General features: G+C 44.4%; 2 protein-coding genes across 2 annotated transcripts in view; one reads left to right on the forward strand and one right to left on the reverse strand.

Annotated features, from left to right (window-relative positions):
* Positions 1-1,169: 1,169 nt before the first annotated feature.
* Positions 1,170-3,902, forward strand: LOC308461479 (olfactory receptor 6N1-like). The gene is made up of 2 exons (XM_080978470.1): positions 1,170-1,347; positions 2,815-3,902. The coding sequence occupies exons 1-2, from the start codon at positions 1,291-1,293 to the stop codon at positions 3,775-3,777; spliced, it is 1,020 nt and encodes a 339-aa protein (XP_080834596.1). The 5' UTR covers positions 1,170-1,290; the 3' UTR covers positions 3,778-3,902.
* Positions 3,903-7,463: 3,561 nt separating this feature from the next.
* The window catches only part of LOC308461814 (long-chain fatty acid transport protein 2-like), a gene marked incomplete at its 3' end in the record, with an annotated part of 35,425 nt that continues 21,980 nt past the window's right edge, over positions 7,464-20,908 (reverse strand). Inside the window, exons 8-17 of the mRNA XM_080978979.1 lie at positions 19,799-20,289; positions 17,673-17,882; positions 16,840-16,998; positions 15,976-16,100; positions 14,228-14,422; positions 12,658-12,748; positions 11,246-11,444; positions 9,862-9,959; positions 8,782-8,912; positions 7,464-7,640 (exon numbers count right to left, since the gene is read on the reverse strand). Coding sequence (XP_080835105.1) covers positions 7,464-7,640; positions 8,782-8,912; positions 9,862-9,959; positions 11,246-11,444; positions 12,658-12,748; positions 14,228-14,422; positions 15,976-16,100; positions 16,840-16,998; positions 17,673-17,882; positions 19,799-20,289 — 1,876 coding nt within the window. The remainder of the gene's footprint in view (positions 7,641-8,781; positions 8,913-9,861; positions 9,960-11,245; positions 11,445-12,657; positions 12,749-14,227; positions 14,423-15,975; positions 16,101-16,839; positions 16,999-17,672; positions 17,883-19,798; positions 20,290-20,908) is intronic.

Below are 20,908 nucleotides of genomic sequence, written 5' to 3' on the forward strand. Positions count from 1 at the left end.
ACAAAAAAAATTGCTTGCTGGTGACAGGAAAGCAGACTAGGGCCAGTCTAGTCTCCCTTGGAAGGTAGTTCCACAATCTGGGAACAGCCACCAAGAAGGCCCCCTCTTATCTTCACCAAAAGTACCTGTGAGTGAGATGGGACTGAGAGAAAGTCTCTCCCATATTGGTCTCTACAGCCACAGCTGGCGCTGTAACTCTCTGATGCTGGCGCTGTAACTCCCCAATGTAACTCTCTCAAAGCCGAGCAGAATCATATAGAGAGAGAGATGCTCATTCAGACAGCCTGAACTCAATCTGTATAGGGCTTTGTAGGTTATAACCAAAGCGTTGAATGGTGCCTGGAAATGGACCAGAAGCCAGTGGAGATTTTTGAAACAAGAGCTTTCTGTTCTCCATTATGGTACTCAATTGAGCATCAAGTCCTAGCAGGAAACAGGACAGGCTGGAGGCATGGCAATGTGGGATGAGTTCAAGGCTGCTGGATTGGCTGTATGATAAGGAGTTGGCCCTGTGGAGGGGAACAGTTTCCTCTCCCCTCTCGGAAGCTCCAAAAAAGGGTCTCTGATTCAACATCAGGATATATTTTTTGATTTCAGCAATGCTAGTTGAAAAAACCAAGGAAGTGTGGAATCTTTGCTGTGAGTATTCAAGAGAAGCAGTCTAGTTATGGAATATCCATCCATAATGCTTAGTAAGGGGGAAGATTGAAGTTCTGAAAGTTATGAAAATTACGTAGTGTGTGTGTTTGTTAAAGGAGGATCGTTTTTAACACCCAGACTTAAGTTGATGCTGATCTATTGGAAGGGGTGGGGTAGGAAACATTAGCTTACATTGCTCTTTTGGGATATTTGTTTTGATTATTCATTTGTTTCCTGCTTTCTTTGCTTTTTAAAAAACATCCTTCAAGTAAGGTGCATGACAACTACCCAAATTGACTATTTTTAAAGCTCCCTCATTAATTATAAGAGCAAACCTTTTCGGATGAGAGACATTCCTTTCAAGTGATTAGCAGCCCACTCCTAAGTAAATTTTTGTGTTGGCATCTCGGGAGACAAGTGAATAGTGTGCCTTCTGGGATAAAGTCAAACCAATGGAGAGTTACAGCGCCAGTTGTGGCTGTAGAGACCAATATGGGAGAGACAAAAGGTGCACCATGGCATTTCTTTTCTCTGAACTCTTCAGCGCATTTACTCACAAATAAACTCAATGGGATTTACTACTCCCTGATGAGTCTGTTGTGTGAATTGCAGCCCAGAGGCTCCTGTGGTGTGTGAAAAAGAGTCAGCCTAATGTTTGGTGCCTCCAGAGTTTTTGGATCCAATTTCTTGCAGTCAAAAATCCTCAAGGTATAGTTGCATTTTAGGAGATATTTATTTATTTATTTATTTATTTATTTATTTATTTATTTATTTATTTTTATACTCAATAGGGTATGTTGATTTCCTGGGGAAATGGTTTTGTTCTCAAGAGCTATAGTCTGAGGAATAATAAACAAGGGATGTCCACAGGGGTCTTGGATATGAATTATATTTTACCATTGTGGACGAGGGGATTGGTACACCTAAAAGATTGTCTCACTTCTGTACACGCCGAACCAAAATCACTGCATTCTGCAGGAGAAGGCACCCTGTAGGTACTGTCTGAACATTCTGCACAATATCAGAATTGAGCCTTTGCCATTGGAGCATCTACTCCTTGGAACTCCCATTAAACATCAGAGAGGCAGCATCACTGTTGTTTTCTCGTCACCAGCCAAAGATGTTCTTCTTTCAACAAGTCTTCTAAATTAAGGTATTTGTCAATGTTGGTATCTGTATTGGATATAATTGGTATGTTATGTATGTCCTGTTGCTGTTTTAAATTTTCAACTTACCTAATTATCTATCTATGTATCCACACACACACAATAATTTATATATACATTATTTTATGTATGTTTTTATTACATTGTAAATCACTTTGGGGTGCCTCATGGGATGCAATTCATGGGTGAGACATTATTATTATTATTATTATTATTATTATTATTATATCTTCTGAAAGCGTTTAGGAAATAATTCATCTGGCCTCCAGTCTCTGCTTCTTAATCTTGACTGTTTGAGAACTGGCTGTGGTTTGTTAGAGGTGGAAAGAAAGACAAGCTGTATACACTCAGAGGCACTGTTATCACTCCCCAGATGCTATAGAGTCCTGGCATGGAAAGCAGAGTAAACACACAGCTCCCTTTGTAGAAAAGAGATGAACCCATTTCAGTCCCAGGTACCATGTGCAATTTCTACTTTCCTGTCTCTTGTGATTGGTGGGAGGTGGCCAGCTGCACCCCATCCTATTCTTGTGCACTACGTTTGCCTTCAGTGACTGTGCCCATCACTTTCAGCAGGGAGGGAGCACAGCAGTGCACAGCCTTTATTAACCATCGCTTCTAATACTAGGACACTGGTGGCACTGGGGTCTAAACCACTGAACCTCTTGGTTTAGTCCTGCTGGCCACATGACCCGGAAAGCACCAAGTAAAAGAAATGTTCCTTTTCCCCTCCCACCCCCAACCCACTGTTTTTTCCAATCATATCTGAGAATAGAAGTATGTGGTTTTATGTAATTGACACACAGATCCCCCAAAAGATTCTGGAGCTTTTGTTAAAAAGATTGAACTGTACTATACTATTTGTGTGGTCATAATAATCCTTGCAAACTTCAGGGAATGGTATCTTTCAAGTTACAGGGAAATGCTGTGAAAGTCTGAGGCAGACATGAACTCCATGCCCTTCTATTCGCCAGCCTCTCATCTTCATAGATTTTATTTCCTATTCTAGATTAGCCTACCTATGATGCAGTTCGAAGCTATGAATGGCACTTCAGTGTCTGAGTTTGAGCTTGATGGGTTCCTCAACTTGGGCGACTACGGCATACTCCTCTTTGCCATCTTCTTGGTGACCTACCTGCTCATCCTCAGTGCCAATACTCTTATCTTATGCCTCATCTCTGCCACTCCTCGCCTTCATGTCCCCATGTATTTCTTCATTGCTGTCCTGGCCACCTTGGAGGTGTTCTATACTACCATTACCATGCCCAGGGTGCTGGTGGACCTTCTGAGGAGCAAGAAGTCCATTTCCTTCAGGAGCTGCCTTCTGCAAATCTATTTCTTCCACAGTGTGGGTATCTCAGAGGCCTGCTTGCTCGCAGTGATGGCTTACGACAGGTACTTAGCCATCTGTGCCCCGTTAAACTATATGACCAAGATGACGCCCCAACTTTGCATTCAGCTTGTGCTGGGATGCTGTGCGTGTGGTTTTGCATGCCCTTTGCCGGAGATTGTTCTGACTTCCAAGTTGCCCTTCTGTGGGCCTAGTCATATAGATCATATATTCTGTGACTTCCCCCAGGTGATCAGTCTTGCTTGCACAGACATATCAACCAGCATCATGTTGGATTTTGCCCTCCACACCATCGCCATCCTGGCCCTCATCTTCCTCATCCTCCTCTCATACATGAAGATACTGAAAGTCATTGTTAAGATCAATAGCTCGGAGGGGTGCCAGAAGGCTTTTTCCACCTGTGCCTCCCACCTCATTGTGGTCTTTACTTTTTTTGGAAGGACTGGCTTCATGTACATGCACTTGACATGGATGGGATCGGGACGTTATGACAAGATCGTTGCAGTCATCTACGCCTTTTTTATCCCTCTCTTCAACCCCATCATCTATTCTCTGAGAAACAAAGAAATCAGAGATGTGATCAGAAAGACTGTTGGGTTTCCATGTGCCAGCAACATATGAGGTGGTTTCTGAACTTCTTGGGACATCAGGAAGTCATTTCACGATCAAAAGCCCTGCTCACCCAGCGATTGTTGCTGTAATTACTATTTTTGAAAATAAAAGAAAAAAGATGAATGTCTAACAAAATATATTTCCACAGTTTCACTTGTAAGGAAAAGGGAGAGCGATTCAAATAAGAAGAAACAGAATTCAAACTTTCTTATCTCCCTTTGGAATTTTGCATGTAACATGTATGTAATATCTAGATTTACATATGCATACATTTGCGAACGTCAGCATGTAATGTTGCACCTCAGCATGCATGGTCCACAATTGTGAAGCTCTTAATACTCTATTGTACCAATTTAAATGTAGCACCGTTCCTACAAAGAAACATGGCATTCTATGACACGGTATGCATTACCAGCTTAAAATGCAGTCTGGATGCAAGCTCGCTGCGGTGTGTGTGTGTGTGTATGTGTGTGGGGGGGGGATGCCTCAAAATGCATCATTTCTTAAGGGAAGCATCAATACGCTATTAGTCAGAAGACAGTGTGCTGTTAGTTAGTACACTACACATAGTGTGTATACAAGCAGAAACAAATCTGAAGACTTAACAAAGTTGTGCTGGTGTGAACAGCTGAAGGGGACGGAGTTATGAATTGCAAGGGGGTATAGGACTTCACTGCGTTCTAAAGTGATAATTTGTGCACACCCTAAATCTAGAAACTGACTACATGTCTGCAACTCAAGCCTATATTTTACTTCTTTGTTTGTCCTCACTCCCCACCCCGTGACTTGCTTTGTATGATATCTTGCTTGACGAAGAGTTCTGCAGCACTCCAAAGCCTGCAACTCTTTAGTGGCATGTTGCTTGGCCCTAATAAAGGTATTGCCCGATTGAGGACGTTAAAGGAAAAGGTGCTGTTTTGTTTTTTAATCCCTATGCACTCAAAAGCATATACATATATATGCATGCTCACACCCTGGAGTTAGCAGATAAGAAATAAACATTAGATCAGTGGCTCCCAAACCTTTTTGGGCCACAGCCCCCATAGTTCCATATACTCATCCCCAGTGCCTTCTAATCTATAAAAAGCATTATTCAGAATAGCAGTCTGCACCACCCACTAAGGAAGATAATAACACAATAAAATTCAAAACGGTAACAATTAATTTCAGTGGTAAAGTTGAATGTATTTCCAAATATGTTGTTCTTATTTCAAGCCATACCAATTATTGATAATGTTGTGTTTTAAAGAATGGCAGAAAGCATTGTCTAAATTTATCTGGCAGGGCGGAAAACCCAGAATTAAATATACCAGTAAGTTACTAACAGATACTAAAGAAAGAGGGGGATTATCCCTGCCAGACCTGAAGATATATTTTGAAGCTGCAGCTTTCTGCCGGATAAAGGAATGGATACAATTAGACAATGTTGATGTGTTGATTCTGGAGGGATTTGACAATGTATTTGGTTGGCATGCATATCTATGGTACGACAAGGTAAAGGCCCACAAAATTTTTAAAAATCATGTAATTAGATAATCTCTATATAATGTTTGGATAAGATACAAAGATCTCTTAGAAGGAAAACACCCAGGTAGCTTTCACCAATGGAAGCTAAGGCCCAGAAAAAACTAAACATGGAGACTAAATGGTTGAAATATGCTGATTTATTGTTGGAAGATAATGAAGGATTTAAATTGAGACCATTTGATCAAATTAAAGATAAACTGGATGGTTGGTTACAATATTACCAGATCAATGAGTTGTATAAGCTTGATAAGAAAAATGGTTTTGCAACGGAAAAAACCAAATTGGAAACGGTGTTGTTAGATACGGATGTTAAAAATCTATCTAAAATGTATAAGTTGCTGTTGGATTGGCATACAAAGGATGAATAAGTCAAATCTGTTATGATAGATTGGGCAAGAGACGTGGGATACAATATAATGTTGGAAGATTGGGAAAGGTTGTGAAAGAAAGGGGTTAAGTTCACGGCATCTACGGTACTAAAAGAAAATATGAAAATGATGTATAGGTGGTACTTAAACCTGGTAAAACTAGCAAAGATTTATCATACGTATGATAACTCATGCTGGAAGTGTTAAGAAAAGGAAGGCACCTTTTACCATATGTGATGGACGTGTCCTAAGGTTAAGGACTTCTGGGAAAAGATTTATAATGAGTTAAAATGTTGAAATATACATTTGTAAAGAAACCAGAAGCCTTTTTACTGGGAATAATAGGATTGGAATTGCCCAAAAAAGATGTTAGGTCATTTTTGTATGCCACTACAGCGGCAAGACTGCTATTAGCAGAAAATTGGAAATCTCAAGAAAAAACAATGGTAGAAGAACGGCAGATGAAGATGTTGGAGTTTCTGGAGCTGGCTGACCTGACTGGAAGAATTCGTAAACAGAAAGAGGAGGAAAACCAAGAAGACTGGATGAAAGTTAAAGACTATGATATTGTAATATAAGATAATTGAGAAGGTTCTTGAAATTACTAAACAGGCCTAAGATAACAATAAGAATGTGGCATAGCAATATGGATTTAAGACAATAAGAAAAGAGTTGAATATAGTCAATTGAAGGAACTAATTATCTAGAAAGATGTTTGGGAGAACTGTTACAAGGTTATATAATGAAATTCAGTTAGGGGGGATTTGAGGAAGTCACTTAACAATGGAAATTAAAATGAAAATAAGAAAGAATATGTTTTTTTCCCTTTTTTTAGTATTGTAATGTGTTTTGTTTCATATGTTATATTTGTCATAAATGTGGAAAACTAATAAAATTTTTGGGGAATTTTTTTTCACATTTGTTCAAAATCCAATAGTCATTTACACCTTCAGTGCCACCCCCACTTGTCTCTTAGCACCCACCGTGTAATCCCTTCACCACAACCCGGGGTGGCTAACTGCCCACTTTGAGAACCATGGCACAGAGCTTTCCAAACCATGTGTCGTGACACATTTGTGTGTCGGCTGCAGTGTAGGTATGTCACGTGAATGCTCCCCTCGCTCCTCCCGGGGCTGGAAAGGGCTCGTTTAACCTCTGGTTTGCTAGTAGAACTAAATTACCGTGTCATGAAATGATGTATGTCTAAAAAGTGTGTCACCAACTGTTGGGTTGAAATAAACGACAGACGAATGACAAGTGTCATATGGGAGGCATCTCTTGAGCATGTCTCGGGGAGTCCCTTTTATTGAATATTACAGCATTGCCACATATGTGCTTGTTGCTGATTGGTTAACACAAATACAATGCAAGGGTTGCATATAGGCATTAATCATCAATAGATTAAAGGTTGGGAAAGGGAACACATGGTTGGACAGGTATGAAAACCTCCTTATTAAACTATTACTAGTGATTGATATTGCAAAAATTAAAAGAGCATAACTATCGCATTCCGTAGATGTGGTCAACCATGCATTAAGAACAGGTCAGGGTACGATGTTTCATGAACTCAATGTGAACTAAACATTCTAGGGTGGGTGAGGAAGGAATGCTTCAGCTTAGAGCGGTTTGCCAGACTCATGTGCAGAAGCAGAACTTCCCATCAACCAACATGAAAAGTTTGGAAAGCTCTGCCGTAGCAATAGATTACCCCCCCCCTTTCCCAGGCAGAAGCCAAGTAGCTCAACACTATAGTTGTTCCTAGGTTGCCACTAGGGCCGTTAAAGAGACAATTGCTCCTTTTCACAGCTTCAGCTTCCTCTCTGCAATGGTGCTGAAGATCTGTGGAGTCAAGGGCATGTAACATTCTTCAGAGTCATCAAGGAAGAAGAGGGGGTCACTGATGACAGCAGGGTCAAATCCTTCCTTTACCAACTGGCTTTTGATCTGCTTGAAAGTGCCTGTGATCTCCAGGGTGTCCTGCATGGGAAAGAGCAGTGCAGTGAGTAGAGAACAACCAACGACACCCCGCTCCAAGACATTCCTAGAGCAGGCCAAGGGAGTCAGTGTTTTGAGCAGTGGCAGACAGATGTACAAGAACAGGCTCTGAACTCTGCTAGGGGAGCTGGCATCCTAAGCATCTCATTAGAGATAACGAGAGTGGATTTCACTCTGTTCATTTACACCCGGTTGCTGAAGGCCAAACAACATGGATCTATGACTCAGGGCTCATCCAGACTTCCTTTTGTGCTGTCTGTCTTTGAGTGTTGTTGTTGTTTTTATCCTGGCACTTTCCCTGGGAAAGCTCGGAGGAAATGACAATCGGGGCTTCCAAGCATAGGAGCCAACTCCTAGGGGCCAACGTCCTTCCCTCTCATACAATTCCTGCCCCCCATATTTTATTCAAATTAGCACCCCTGTTTCCATGGATTAATGTTTGCTCTGATTCAGCGGTAAAATACAGGTTTTCCCGGGGGGGGGGAGGGAGCCCCCAGAGAAAATAAACAAATAAACAAAAAACTTATTGGACGCAGAGTTTTAAAGCACAGACCTGTACTTGGAAAGTGTGGCACAAAAGAAAGTCTGGATGAGACTATGTCTTCTGACTTGGCCTGCCCTGGGTCAGTGCTTGTCTATAGGCAGGGAATGCATTTTCAGCTTGAGGGTGTCATTCTTTTGGCTGTGTGTGTGTGTGTGTGTGTGTGTGCGCGTGCATGCAGAGCTGGCCATGGATGAGGTCATTCTACACCCTTTCACACTCACACATTCATGCAACACACACACACAACCTTTCCCCTCCCCTTGCTGCTCCTCTGATTAGGAATCAGCCGAAAAGTCAGGAAAGGACACTAGAGCGGAATCCGTGCCCCACACTCTCTCAAACACACATGCCCATTCATGCACAGGCTCACAAAGACATATTGTACCCAGCCAGCCTCCTCTCCGCATGGTCTTGCCCGCTGGTGCTTCATTGATTGAGAAACAGCTGAGCAAGAAGGTGATGGATGGCTGATGAAGTGTGAGAGGCAGGGAAGGGAAGAATTCCCAGGGTAGGAGGCTGACCTATGGGGTTTCTCAAGGCAGCAAGCACAGAGAGGAAAGTGACAAGAAGGGATCTTACCTGGATGCGAACGAAGCGAGGTATGGCATAGGCTGGCAGGAAATCCTTGGCGTGCGCATACAGCTTCTGCCCATCAAAGGAGTGCCCCTTCTTAAGGCAGATTGCAGCCATCCCAGTCTTTCCTTCATGGCCTGGAACAAACCAGAAGGGACCGGTTGGCGGTGTGTGTGGAAAGCCATGTCACATGTAAATGAATGCACCTAGAACAGCTGTGGACTGGCTAGCTAAAAACACTCCAATTCACACAGGCTTACCCTGCCATATGAATGATCCAGTTTCTTGTTCTTCTGATCTTTTCCTTTTTCCAATTTTTTTTTTGGATTTTCTACATTGACCATTTTGGTTTTTGAGCTAGCCGTGGAGGAAAACAAGAACCTTTCCTTCACAACCAGCACAGAAATGTAGGACTGCCTCCAGATTGTCACATTCCCACACGGTACATTGAAAACACACTTCGGTAGAGCATGAGACAATTTGTTGATTCTATGATTCCTCCCCCTCCCAAAAATCCCGGGAACTACAATTCCTAGAACCCCTAACAGATTGCATTTCCCAGGATTCCTTGAGGAAGCCATGGGCTTTAAGTGTGTGTTAAATGTTTTGTTTGTTTCATTTTTAGCCCACCTTTCCTCTAAGAAGCTCAAGGCGGTGAACAAGCTTCACCTCCTCCCCATTTTATCCTCCCAGCAACCCTTTGAGGTAAGTGAGGCTGAGAGTGAGAGACTGGCTCAAGGTCACTTCAGTGAGCTTCATGACTGAGTGGGGATTTGAACCCTGGTCTCCCAGCTCCTAGTCCAGCATTCTAGCCACTACACCACACGGACTCTTTAAACATAGGCTTCTGTAAATGTATGTTGTGGGCGTGACCACTATCTTGCAAGAGTGATTCAGTTGCAGTCTGGGGATATCCGCTACCAGCCTTTCACAAATCGGTTCACAGAATCCAAATGAGCCAAGAGTTGCAGCCGTTCGTGAGCGACTGAACCTTGTTGCTGGTGAGCGGATAATCTTGCCATATATTTGGACGCTAAATGTGGCAGCAGAAAGATGGGTTTTGATCCAATGGAATTTCAGACCCACCTGGCACTGGTACCCCATAGACATTGACTTCCTGGATGAATCTCAGTGGTGCCAGGGTGTTCTCCACTTCTGTAGTGGCCACGTTTTCCCCTTTCCAGCTGCATGGACAAAACAGATTATTCCCAGATGGGTTTGGTAAAAGTGAACATCCCTCCTTTCGTTCATAATCGGGAATTTTGTCATTGGCGCAAGCGAGGAGGCCAGTTTGTGGTTCCTTGCCTGCTTATATACCGTAAGTTGTGCTGTGTTGGTTTGATATAGCGGTTGTTTTGGGGGCCCTCCAAACACCCTTTTAATTGTATACATACTTTGTGCTCATGACGGTATCAGGGCAGTTATACATGCTCCCTCTTTCAATACTGTTTGTGCCTTCAAAAGTTTCAGGGAGGACACAGGGCTTTGTTCCCAACTGTTAAAGCTCCCGTAACTTCCTGCTTCTATTCCAGTAACCTTTAATGCCACAAATGCTTGGCAGAGTGCAGCTTTTGCTGGATCCCTTCCAGATGATGCATTAACGTCGGGGAAGCATCGCAGAACAACTCATAAAGCAAAATGATGTGCGGATGGTCCAGTATAAATCCACCACTAATGCGCTATTATTACACCAATGGCATTGTGCAGAATATATCCACGAAGAAACACCGGTCTAGAGGGGCCCTTACTGTATTATTGCCTTGTAACGCACCCTGGGATCTTCCTTATTTAAGTGCATCTTCCTTTCCTGCTATTTATTTAGAATAGCCTGGGCGACTAACAACAGTATCAAAACAACCAACCCTAAAATACAATGAACAAGCATCTAAAAAAACCAATGAACGATCAGTAGAAAGAGCAAAAGTACGTAGATCCAGTCATATTCATTGAAGCAGTGACTAACCATTGACAAAGGATGGGCTAGATGTTTTGTTATCAGTAATGAGATAAAATTACTTATTAGTATTTGGATACTGGTTTTACGGTAATCATTCAGAGCTCTTCACTTACAAGATCTTGTTGCGATCCTTACGGCGACAATAGGGAGCCTGTGGCCTTCCAGATCTGGCTGGACCTCAGCTCCCATCAACCTCAACCAGCGTGGCCAGTGGTCAGGGAAGATGGGAACTGTAGTACAGCAACACCTGCAGGATTACAGGTTTCCCATCCCCACCTTGCAACAACATCTATAAAATATGTGAGCCTTATTATACCCAAATTACACCTGGGGACAACGGTGGTGAGATTTGAACTAGATGCTTCATGACACTCTGAGCCACTGCCCTACACAAGCTCTTTAGGTGTTTGCCAGCATTTGTGAATGCTACCTATGCTAATGAAACACTGGTGCTGACTGCCTGTTCTACATTTGTCAGAATATCAGCCGCAGAACCTGTGTGGCGGGACTCACCGGAAAGTATCTCCTACCCGGTCCTTGAAATATAGAAAGCCTTCTTGGTCTTCCATCAGAAGGTCGCCGCTATTGAAGTAGCAGTCTCCTTTGGTGAAAACATCCCGGAGAATCTTCTTCTCCGACTTCTGTCGGTCTCCTGCGTAGCCATAGAATGGGGCAAGCCCAGTGATTTTGGACACAAACAAGCCTGTCTCACCTGGGAAAAGAAAAGGAAATGAAGCTGAACCAACTAATACTCATCCTCCAACAAAGAACCACGGGCAAGACGACTGCCTCTGGTGCTTCCGGTGGGAGGCAGCCAATGCTACTGGGGACCAGCCTTCCTACCGTTCTCCTTGCTGCCACTGACATCTGCCACTGCTGGCATCTCTAGCAGCTGTCAGAATGCACAGCAAGGGAGCACATGCGAGTGACTCTGCTTTAGGACACTGTTTCCTCAGGCATTCGTCCCTAAATTGGGTGAAGCACATCACCACACCTGATTGCTGCAGACAGTGCTGATTTGGCAGGATGCTGGCCTCAGTTGGGCCACCCTGTGAAATCCCTGAGCAGTAGATTCAAGACAGGCCAGAAACACATTATTTTACAAAAAATTACTTTCCAAAATGCGAATATTAGGGAAAATCCCACAGGATCATGTGTACAATAGAAGAAACAAATTTTTGTGTGGCTTTAAAAAAAATAAAATTAAATTAAAAAAATTAAATTAAATTAAAAAAATTAAAAAATAAAATTAAAATTAAAAAAATAAAATTAAATTAAAAAATTAAATTAAATTAAAAAAATTAAATTAAATTAAATTAAATAAATTAAATAAAAATTAGCTGATATAGAATCCTATTTTCAGGTAGGATTCAATCACATACCAACAAATTCAGTCTGTGGAATTATAGGAGGTCCTGTGCAACAAACCTTCCCCCAAATATTGAACTTTTTGCACAAAGGAATGGAATGGGGGAAATGGACTAGAAAGTGAAGATTAAAGCTTGCTTTGAATCAATGTCGTCTAACGTCCCTGCAAATAAATCAGGATGAATTAAACAACCAATGACATCTAATTTCCCTGCAAACAAAACTGGATGAACGCTCATTAAACAGGAAGCAACCTAAGACTGGAGAAATGAGAAACTGAAGTTGAAACTGACAGATGAATCCATCCCTTCTGGTGCCCCTGAAGGGATGGATGAAGACTCTTCACATTTAACACAAAGCAGGAGTAGCTCACACTTCCTCTTTCAATGATTCTTCTTCTGTTCTATGTGTGAAGAAGGGACTCTGCCATCTTTCTTGCTGGGAGAGATGTGAGCAATTTCCACAGTCTAGAGGCCATGTACAGTACCTTCTTGTGAGTTAGGACTCTGACAATACAAAGCCCAGTTCCTCTCTGAATGCCAGCTTTTTTGGCTTACCTGGAGTCACTGGGATGCAATGTCCGTTCTTGTCTCTCACAGGCTCATCCTTTTCAACGTCATATTTGATGATTTCGTACTTTGCCAGTTTCTGAGGTGGAACAAGCAGGAAATGGAAACATGATCCCACAAGGCTGAAATTCAAGGCTACACATGGACTGGAATATATTTTATGAATGACCCAAGGGAACAGGGAGCTTATAGCTAATAATAATAATAATAATAATAATAATAATAATAATAATAATATTTAATATTTTGCAGCTGAGCAGAGATTTTAGTCTGGTCTCCTTGATCTAAACTAGGTATCGAGAACCTTTGGTCCTCCAGGTGTCGCTGAATGAACTGCAGCCATCACCCCTGGCCACTGACCATGTTTGCCAGGACTGATGGGAGTTATACTTCATCAACATCTGGAGAGCCAAAGGTCCCTCAACATTGCTGCTGTACCTCACTGGTTAGAGTTCCCCTAGTAGCAGCTGAAGCTCAGGGGCAGAGAACCCCTTTCTTGCCTGCATTGCCTCATTTGAGTTTAATGATGTGCTGTTGTTGGGGGGCAAAGCCCAAAGTGGACGGGCCCAAATCCAGATATGCCCAAATGCCTCACCAGACATGCTTCCTTGCGGAGTTCTGAGAAAAGGGTTTCCCTTTCTCGGCACATAGTAAGGAAATGCAGCAAGGTGCCACTGGAAGAAGGGAGCTGCTTCTTTGTCTGTTGGCAGTGTGGCTTGGCAGCCATGCCCCTCTTTGCCACTGATTCGTTGAGTGGCATAATGGACGAGATCAGGCTTGAACCTCAGCAAGAACAGCTAGGCAGTGGGCAACCTGCGGAGGCTGCACTATGCCAACAAACTATCTTTCCAAGTCTTACATTTTTGCTTGGGGGTTGTCGACAAAATTCTTGGTACCTTTCCCTGTACTTTCCCCTGCTGTGGGCTTTTATCTTGCTTCACCTTCGTGTTGCATTCTCTCTGCTGCTTTCTAGCTGTCTGAGAGGAGAGGTGGTCAGTCCTGACATGCCCTGTGAATAGAGTGCAGCAGGAATAACAAGTTCTGGATTGTGTGCAGTAAGACTTGGGCCACGTCCACTCCATATATTTCAAGAGAGGGATGTGGGTGGCGCTGTGGCCTAAGCCACTGAGCCTCTTGGGCTTGCGATCGGAAAGTTGGCAGTTTGAATCTGCACGACAGGGTGAGCTCCCATTGCTCTGTCGCAGCTTCTGCCAACCTAGCAGTTTGAAAGCATAGCAGTACGAGTAGATAAATAGGTACCACTGTGGTGGGAGGGTAAACTGCATTTCCCTGTGCACTGGCACACATCTGTGTGCCAGTAGTGGTTTAGTCATGCTGACCACATGACCTGGAAAGCTGTCTGCAGCCGAAACAGCGTCTCCCTCAGTCTGGAAAGCGAGGTGAGTGCTGCACCCCATAGTCACCTTTGATTGGACTTAACCATCCAGGGGTTAGGTAAGATCTAGATAAGAATGTATATCTAGATAAGAATGTATATATAAACAGGGTTTCAGGTAGCTATGGGTTTGCTGAGATATTCTAGTTTAGTTCTCATTACCTTGTAGAGGAAGTGGGACCTTCCCACAGCTCCGACTTTTCCTGTGGTGTTAAAAAACCCGATGTTCCCCTCTGTCGCTCCATAGATCTCATAGATTTGGATGGGTCCAAATCGGTGCAGGAACTCCTTCCAGACCTCCGCACGCATGCCGTTGCCTATTGCCATTCGCACACAGTGGTCTCGGTCGCTGTCTGTCTGCAAAGCAGCATGTCAGAGGGGTCGCTGCTGAACTAAATAAACTTTGCTAGTATTTATTATTATTATACATTTCTATGCCACCTTTATCTTCCAAGGATCTCAAGGTGATGGACATGGTTCTCTTCCTCCCCATTTAATCTTCACAACAACCTCGTGGGGTAGGTTAGGCTAAGAGATCGTGACTGGCTCAAGGTCACCCAGTTAGCTTCATGGCTGAGTGAGGATTCGAACCCCCGTCCCAAGGTCATAGTCCAACACTCTAACAATGATGCCACACTGACCAGTGCCGGCTTCCTGTCCTCCTGATAACAAACATGTCAGGTTAATGAAATGTGCTCTGTGAATGGCTTCCTAGGAAGGCTCTTTGGAAACTTCACCTGGTTCAGACTGCAGCTGAGGGGCTGTTATTTAAACAGTATGCCATAATAATAGCCTTGAATCAGGGCAGTGGCCCACCTGGTACAACACCTAAACGGCCTCAGTCCAGTATATCTGAAGGAGCGTCTCCATCCCCATAATTCTATCCGGACACTGAGGTCCAGTGCCGAGGGCCTTCTGGCGGTTCCCTCACTGTGAGAAGCCAAGTTACAGGGAACCAGGCAAAGGGCCTTCTCGGTAGTGGCACCTGCCCTGTGGAATGCCCTCCCACCAGATGTCAAAGAGAACGACAACTTCCAGACTTTTAGAAGACATCTGAAGGCAGCCCTGTTTAAGGAAGCTTTTAATGTTTGATGCATTACTGTATTTTAATATTTTCTTGGAAGCCACCCAGAGTGGCTGGGGAGGCCCAGCCAGATGGGCAGGGTATAAATAATAAATTATTATTATGATTATTATGATTATTATCTTGATCTGTTAGATACCTGTGGGAAGCCAACAAGCAGCAACAGAGCACAACAGCAGAATTTGCCTACCCAAGTTGGCGGCCTTCACTGGCTCTTGCAGGAACAAATCTCACAATTTACATGCTGTGCCACAGATAGAAGGCAACCAATGTCACCAAAGGTTTCCAAACCATGGTTTCCAATTCTGGTTCTCAGGTAGCTGCCAGGGCCCATGGGCCTTCTTTTAAAAACCAAGCAAAAGAAACTGACAGGGCCATAAACTACCCTGGAAATTGATGCAGCTTCTGGAGCATTTGAGGGTTTTGTTTGTTTGTTTGTTTGTTTTTTGGAGATGGGGTGGCATTCACCAAGGGCACTGCTGCCTAGAAAAGGAGGAATATATTTTTAAGTTAAATAATAATAATAATAATAATAATAATAATAATAATAAAAATAAAATGCGTGCCTGCAACTGTGTACCCGCTTCACCAGCTGTTCCTCTGCAATAAAATGGATTTTTAAAAAACAATGAGAAAAGAAGATGGCTGCTCTCCAGGTGGTCATTTGCGAGCTTCCTGGCTGTGTGGGGCTCTTGACTTTGACCTCTAGGTGCAGCCCCCATCTATATTTTTGGATTCAGCTGTGAATCCAAATGGACAATCCATCTGAATACTTGGCAACATTTTTGCCGCAACAACAAAACTGGCCTCTCTCGTCAACGATTACCTTTTCCACATTACACAGGTAGCGCATCATTTCTCCCACATACAGGATCAGGGAGACCCGATATCGTCTGCAGTCATTCCAGAACTCAGAAACGGAGAACTTAGGTTTCAAGACAAACGTAGACCCTTGTGGGAATAAAGAGAGAGTGGCTTAGGTGTGGCCTTGTTGTGAGCACTGGTATAGGCAGATGCAGTTCTAAGTGCCATGCATTATATTATTGCAATGTAAGTCATATGTTGGGCTGCCTCTGGAAAGTGTCTGGAAACTTCAGCTGGAGCAAAATGCAGCTACTAAGGGATTTGCTCTAAATGTGCAGTGAACCCTCACAGATACAAAAGCCTCCTTGCTTCTTGAGCCAGACAGCAGCTGAAACAGGGCTGGAGGATTTCGTTAAGGAGGTTGGGAACTGTAGCTCTGTCAGGGGTAAACTACAGTTCTCATGGTTCTTTGGCGCAGGGGAGCAGTGCGCTTTAAAATCATGTTATGTACACAGCCTGAATATGTTTGACTTTCACATGTAGGTTTCCTGGTCCGCTTCTTCCCATGGGTGGATGAAAGAATGTTCAGAATTAAATGGCGGCAGGTGTTTTCAATGTATAAAGTCCAAATATGTGGTGAGGAAGGATCCTATGTGGAGAGAGGTTGCGTTGTGTAGTGGTTAGAGCATCAGACTAGGACCCGGGAGACCAGGGCTCTGGTCCCCACTCGCCCTGAAGATCACTGGGTGATCTTGGGCCAGTCTCTCAGTCTAACTTGAGAGTATATCTGCACTCATGGATGTGTGTATGTCTATGCACTTATCAACCCATCTCTGCCTATCACCCTCTTGCAGAGGAGGCGTGTGAGTGGACATTCCATACATACCAGCTTCCAGGCATCCTCCAACCCCAACTAAGAGTGCAACTGAGTGGTACAGAGGGAGCAGGATGTAGACGATGTCCTTGGGGCCGGCCCCAAGGTGGCCTGATAGGTTGGATGCTATCAGCATCTTCCTCTGGGAAAGGATAGCAGCTTTCGGTAGCCCTTGAGGAAAAAGGGAAGGGCTCATTTAACAACCACAAATGACTCCGTCCAGTGGGAAAACGTAACATGCTGGGATCCCAATACATTCCTTCCCATGTTGACAGATTCTAGGAGCCACAGGTGAGAGCTGAGTGCAAGATGGGGACCAAAGGTGGGACAAACTACCCCAGAAGAAGCAAACAGATTCCCCATCACAGGCACTAAGGTAAAGGTAAAGGGACCCCTGACCATTAGGTCCAGTTGTGGCCGACTCTGGGGTTGCGGCGCTCATTTCGCTTTATTGGCCGAGGGAGCCGGCGTACAGCTTCCGGGTCATGTGGCCAGCATGACTAAGCCGCTTCTGGCGAACCAGAGCAGCGCACGGAAACACCGTTTACCTTTCCGCCGGAGCAGTACCTATTTATCTACTTTGACGTGCTTTCAAACTGCTAGGTTGGCAGGAGCTGAGACTGAGCAAGGGGAGCTCACCCCATTGCAGGGATTCGAACTGCCAACCGTCTGATCAGCAAGTCCTAGGCTGTGTGGTTTAACCCACAGCGCCACCCGCGTCCCTTATCAAAGGCACTACCCCTCCCTTAATGACCCCATACACAAGTAGGGCAGGTAGAAGGAAGATGGGATTTCCAGACATAATTGCCCCCCTCACCCATCACTGTGACCTTTCCCCTCCTCACCTGTAGTCCCAGAGGTGAAAATATATAGGGATGTAGATTCAGCAGTTACGTTGGCTCTGAAGGAAATGGGCACAGGCTCGGCTGAGCTGGATTGGATCTGCCCAAGCAAAGCTTCCACACCCTCGGTTGGGGAGTCTTCGCTTAGGAAGAAAACTTGGACTCCTTCATTCTTTAGAGCGGGAAGGACATCCTCAATGGCGGCCTTGAAATCTTCAAGAGAGCATGAAAAGAGGTGAGGTTTTTTATTGACGCTTACTTCCTAACCTTAGGCACGGATATCTTCAAATACAGGCAACTCCCCATTTACGCATGTTCAATATGCATGCAACCGTATATACACACATTGTGTCAAATCCAGACGTTACCCAAAAGGTCACCAAAAGAGGCGGCATGGGGTGTTTGCAGGCTTTCCCAGTTGTGTTTTCAAAGGTGTTCTTCTGCATTTATCCTGATTTTCTTGTTACGTGTTTTAACATTTTCCCATTAACCATTCCCTAATTCATTCCACACTTTCCAATGTTTTTCTCCATTGCTTTCCAAGCTGCAAAAAGCGTGAATCTTTTTAAAAGTTGATTTGTTGCGCTTTGCGAGCAGCGCCCTTTAACCCACTTTAATTGTGCAAACTTAAAAGTTCCAGTATGTTCTTGAATTCCTCCCCCCAAATATTGATGGACTGGAGGTGCCCTTTGTCTTCTTGGCTAGGTCTCCTTTCCTAAATGTCAATGACTTCTGTAACTGTTCAGCGGAAAACTGTATTGAAAGGCAGGGGCACGCTAGTTTCTCACAAAAGAAATGAGAATAGTGCCTGCATAGTGCCTGACCTCATATCTCAGGTTCTACAAATGCTCAAAACTTACTTTTTATTGTTAAATGAAAACATGGACTCTTGGGATTAAGGTTCATCCACAGGATAACTGCTTCTCCTTGCCTCTTACCCCTTCCCGACATCCATGACAGATTCCATAATCTCTGATCAGTGGCCATGCTGTCTGGGGCAGATGGGATTTGGAGTCCAGAACATCTGTAGGCCAGAGCTCCCCCAGCCCTGAGGTATAGCCATGTACCTAATTGGAGCTGAGAAGCCACTGTGGATCCCTAGTCACCTGAGCAGTCAGTGAACTGGCACAAAACAGGGAGCTCTGCAAACATCAGCTGAAGGTTTATCCACTCTTACCTTTCCTCCACTCTTTCCAGCCATGGCCTGTGCTTTGAAGCTCTGTGTCCAGGTGCCTCCCCACCCCATTTATTTATTTATTTTGCTCTAGAGCTTTTCCTGTGAAAACCTGGTCTTTAGTGCTCAATGGGAGCAAACGTCAACCCACAGAAAACCCTGATTGATGCTTGTTCTGATTCAGCTTTAAAGAACAGGTTTTTGCAGGGAAGACTTGGTGAGGATGGGAGTGTGTGGATCAGCCCCAAGTTAGCAAGCCTTTTTGTTTGTTTGTTTTTTGCACAATTTGCAAAATCAAGCAATGTGACCATGCATTTTGTCTGGGACTGCAACATCAAAAGTGAGAGCGGGGAAGAAAGAGAGGATAAAAGGGCCTTATACACTTTAGATACCTTTTGCCTCACTCTTTACAGGCTCTGTGTTTGAGCCGTCCCCCCCCCCCCAAGATTTTCCTGCAAAAACCTTCTCCTCTTTAAAGCTGAATTCAGATTTTCCCTGGATTGGCGTTGGCTCAGATTGAGCACTGAAGAGCAAGTTTTCACAGAGAAAGCCCTGGAGCAAAAAGAAGGGCACCCAGACACGAAGCTTTAAATCACCAACCATGCCTGGAAAGAGCCGAGGAAAGGTAAGTGTGGACAAGCTCTTAGTCGCAATCTCTTCCGGATCCAGCCCAAGAAACGTCGCTGCAAGAAGAAGAGTTGCAAATGGTGCTCCCCACCGAAAACTGGCCACAAACCCCTTTCTACACAAACCCCTTTCCCTGGAAGCAGAAATGTGATTTAAACAAATTTAACTATTCACTCATGACACTCAAAAGCAGCTGTCTGGGGCTGCTGCCAGGATTCCTTGCCCAGAGGAGAGCAGTGGTCAAACTCGCCTAACTGTGCAGTCCAGACATGCTTTCATTTCCCCCCTGAGGTGCAGCTATTTCCCACTAGCCAACAGTCACCATCACCTGGAGTTGTCAGTAGCACTTTGGCCTTGCAGGAGCTGAGGGCATGCAAGAGAGACTTGGCTCGGATGTTATAGTTGATACACGCCATGACACTGCCAATCTTCTCCAGTCCCATCCAGACCCAGAGATAGGCAGGGACGTTCTTGAGGAAAACAGCCACCGTTTCCCCTTCTTTCAGCCCCACGTGGTCCAGGAGCACTCTGGCCAGCTGACTGCTGCGCCTGTCGATATCTCGGTAGGAATAGGTTTCGTCTCCAAAGAGGACCAGGGGCTTCTCTGGGTGCTTCTGGACTTTGGCCAAGAAGAATTCCAGTAAGGTGATGGGAGGTTTGCGCCAGAGACACATGTGGCATTTGTATCCTAATTGAAGGATGCGAAAGAAGGAGACCACGTCCTGCCAAAAATAGGGGCTGTAAAATTTCCCCAGGTGGTAGAGAAGGATCAATATCCCTGCCACAACCACGCTCACATCAAGCATGGCTGGGGTCTGGCTTCAGAAGACCCAAGCTCCTGGAAGCTGCAGGCACCCACTGCCTCTTGCAGGCTCCGTCTGAGAGCTGCTGAACGAAGGCAGAAAAGCAATGAGGAACATTAAATGAGATGGAATTTATACTCTCCCACCAGTTCCCACAAGCTGATAGGAGGGAACACTTGACTGTCAGTCTGCAGACAGTTAATTTGCATGGACTGAGTTGTCTTTGGCTCACAGCACAGGGTTGGTGGCACACACAGCTCCTCTGACTTACGGTTAGTGATTATATTTCCTCTCGGATGAAGGCAGGGCTTTATTTCAGCCAGAACTCACCAGATCTCAGTTCTAGCACCTCTCAGGTGGGCTCCATTGCCATCGTAAGAGGACGAGGGAGAGTTCCAACACCTCTTTTTCTATAAAAATAGCACTAGATGAGGACATTGGTTCTGTCCACATGTGCAGTTATGGTAAAACACTTTTCTGTTTGGATACGGCAGAGGCGCCATCTTCTCAAGACAATTGAGCAGGCCCAACGCAATGTCCCAATGTCAAGCGCACGTCACGTGATGTCCTGATGATGTTCAAGGAGCCAAGGAGTGAAGCCAAGCACCCTCTGAAGATTGAGAGGGCCTGGCCCC

Source organism: Podarcis pityusensis (assembly GCF_964106645.2).
Source record: "Podarcis pityusensis genome assembly, chromosome: 13".
NCBI lineage: Eukaryota > Metazoa > Chordata > Lepidosauria > Squamata > Lacertidae > Podarcis > Podarcis pityusensis.

Coding starts and splice junctions, on each gene's coding strand:
- LOC308461479 (XM_080978470.1), top strand. CDS start 1,291: ATGTTTGGTGCCTCCAGAGTTTTTGGATCCAATTTCTTGCAGTCAAAA. Junction 1,348..2,814: donor TGCAGTCAAAAATCCTCAAG/GTATAGTTGCAT, acceptor TTCCTATTCTAG/ATTAGCCTACCTATGATGCA.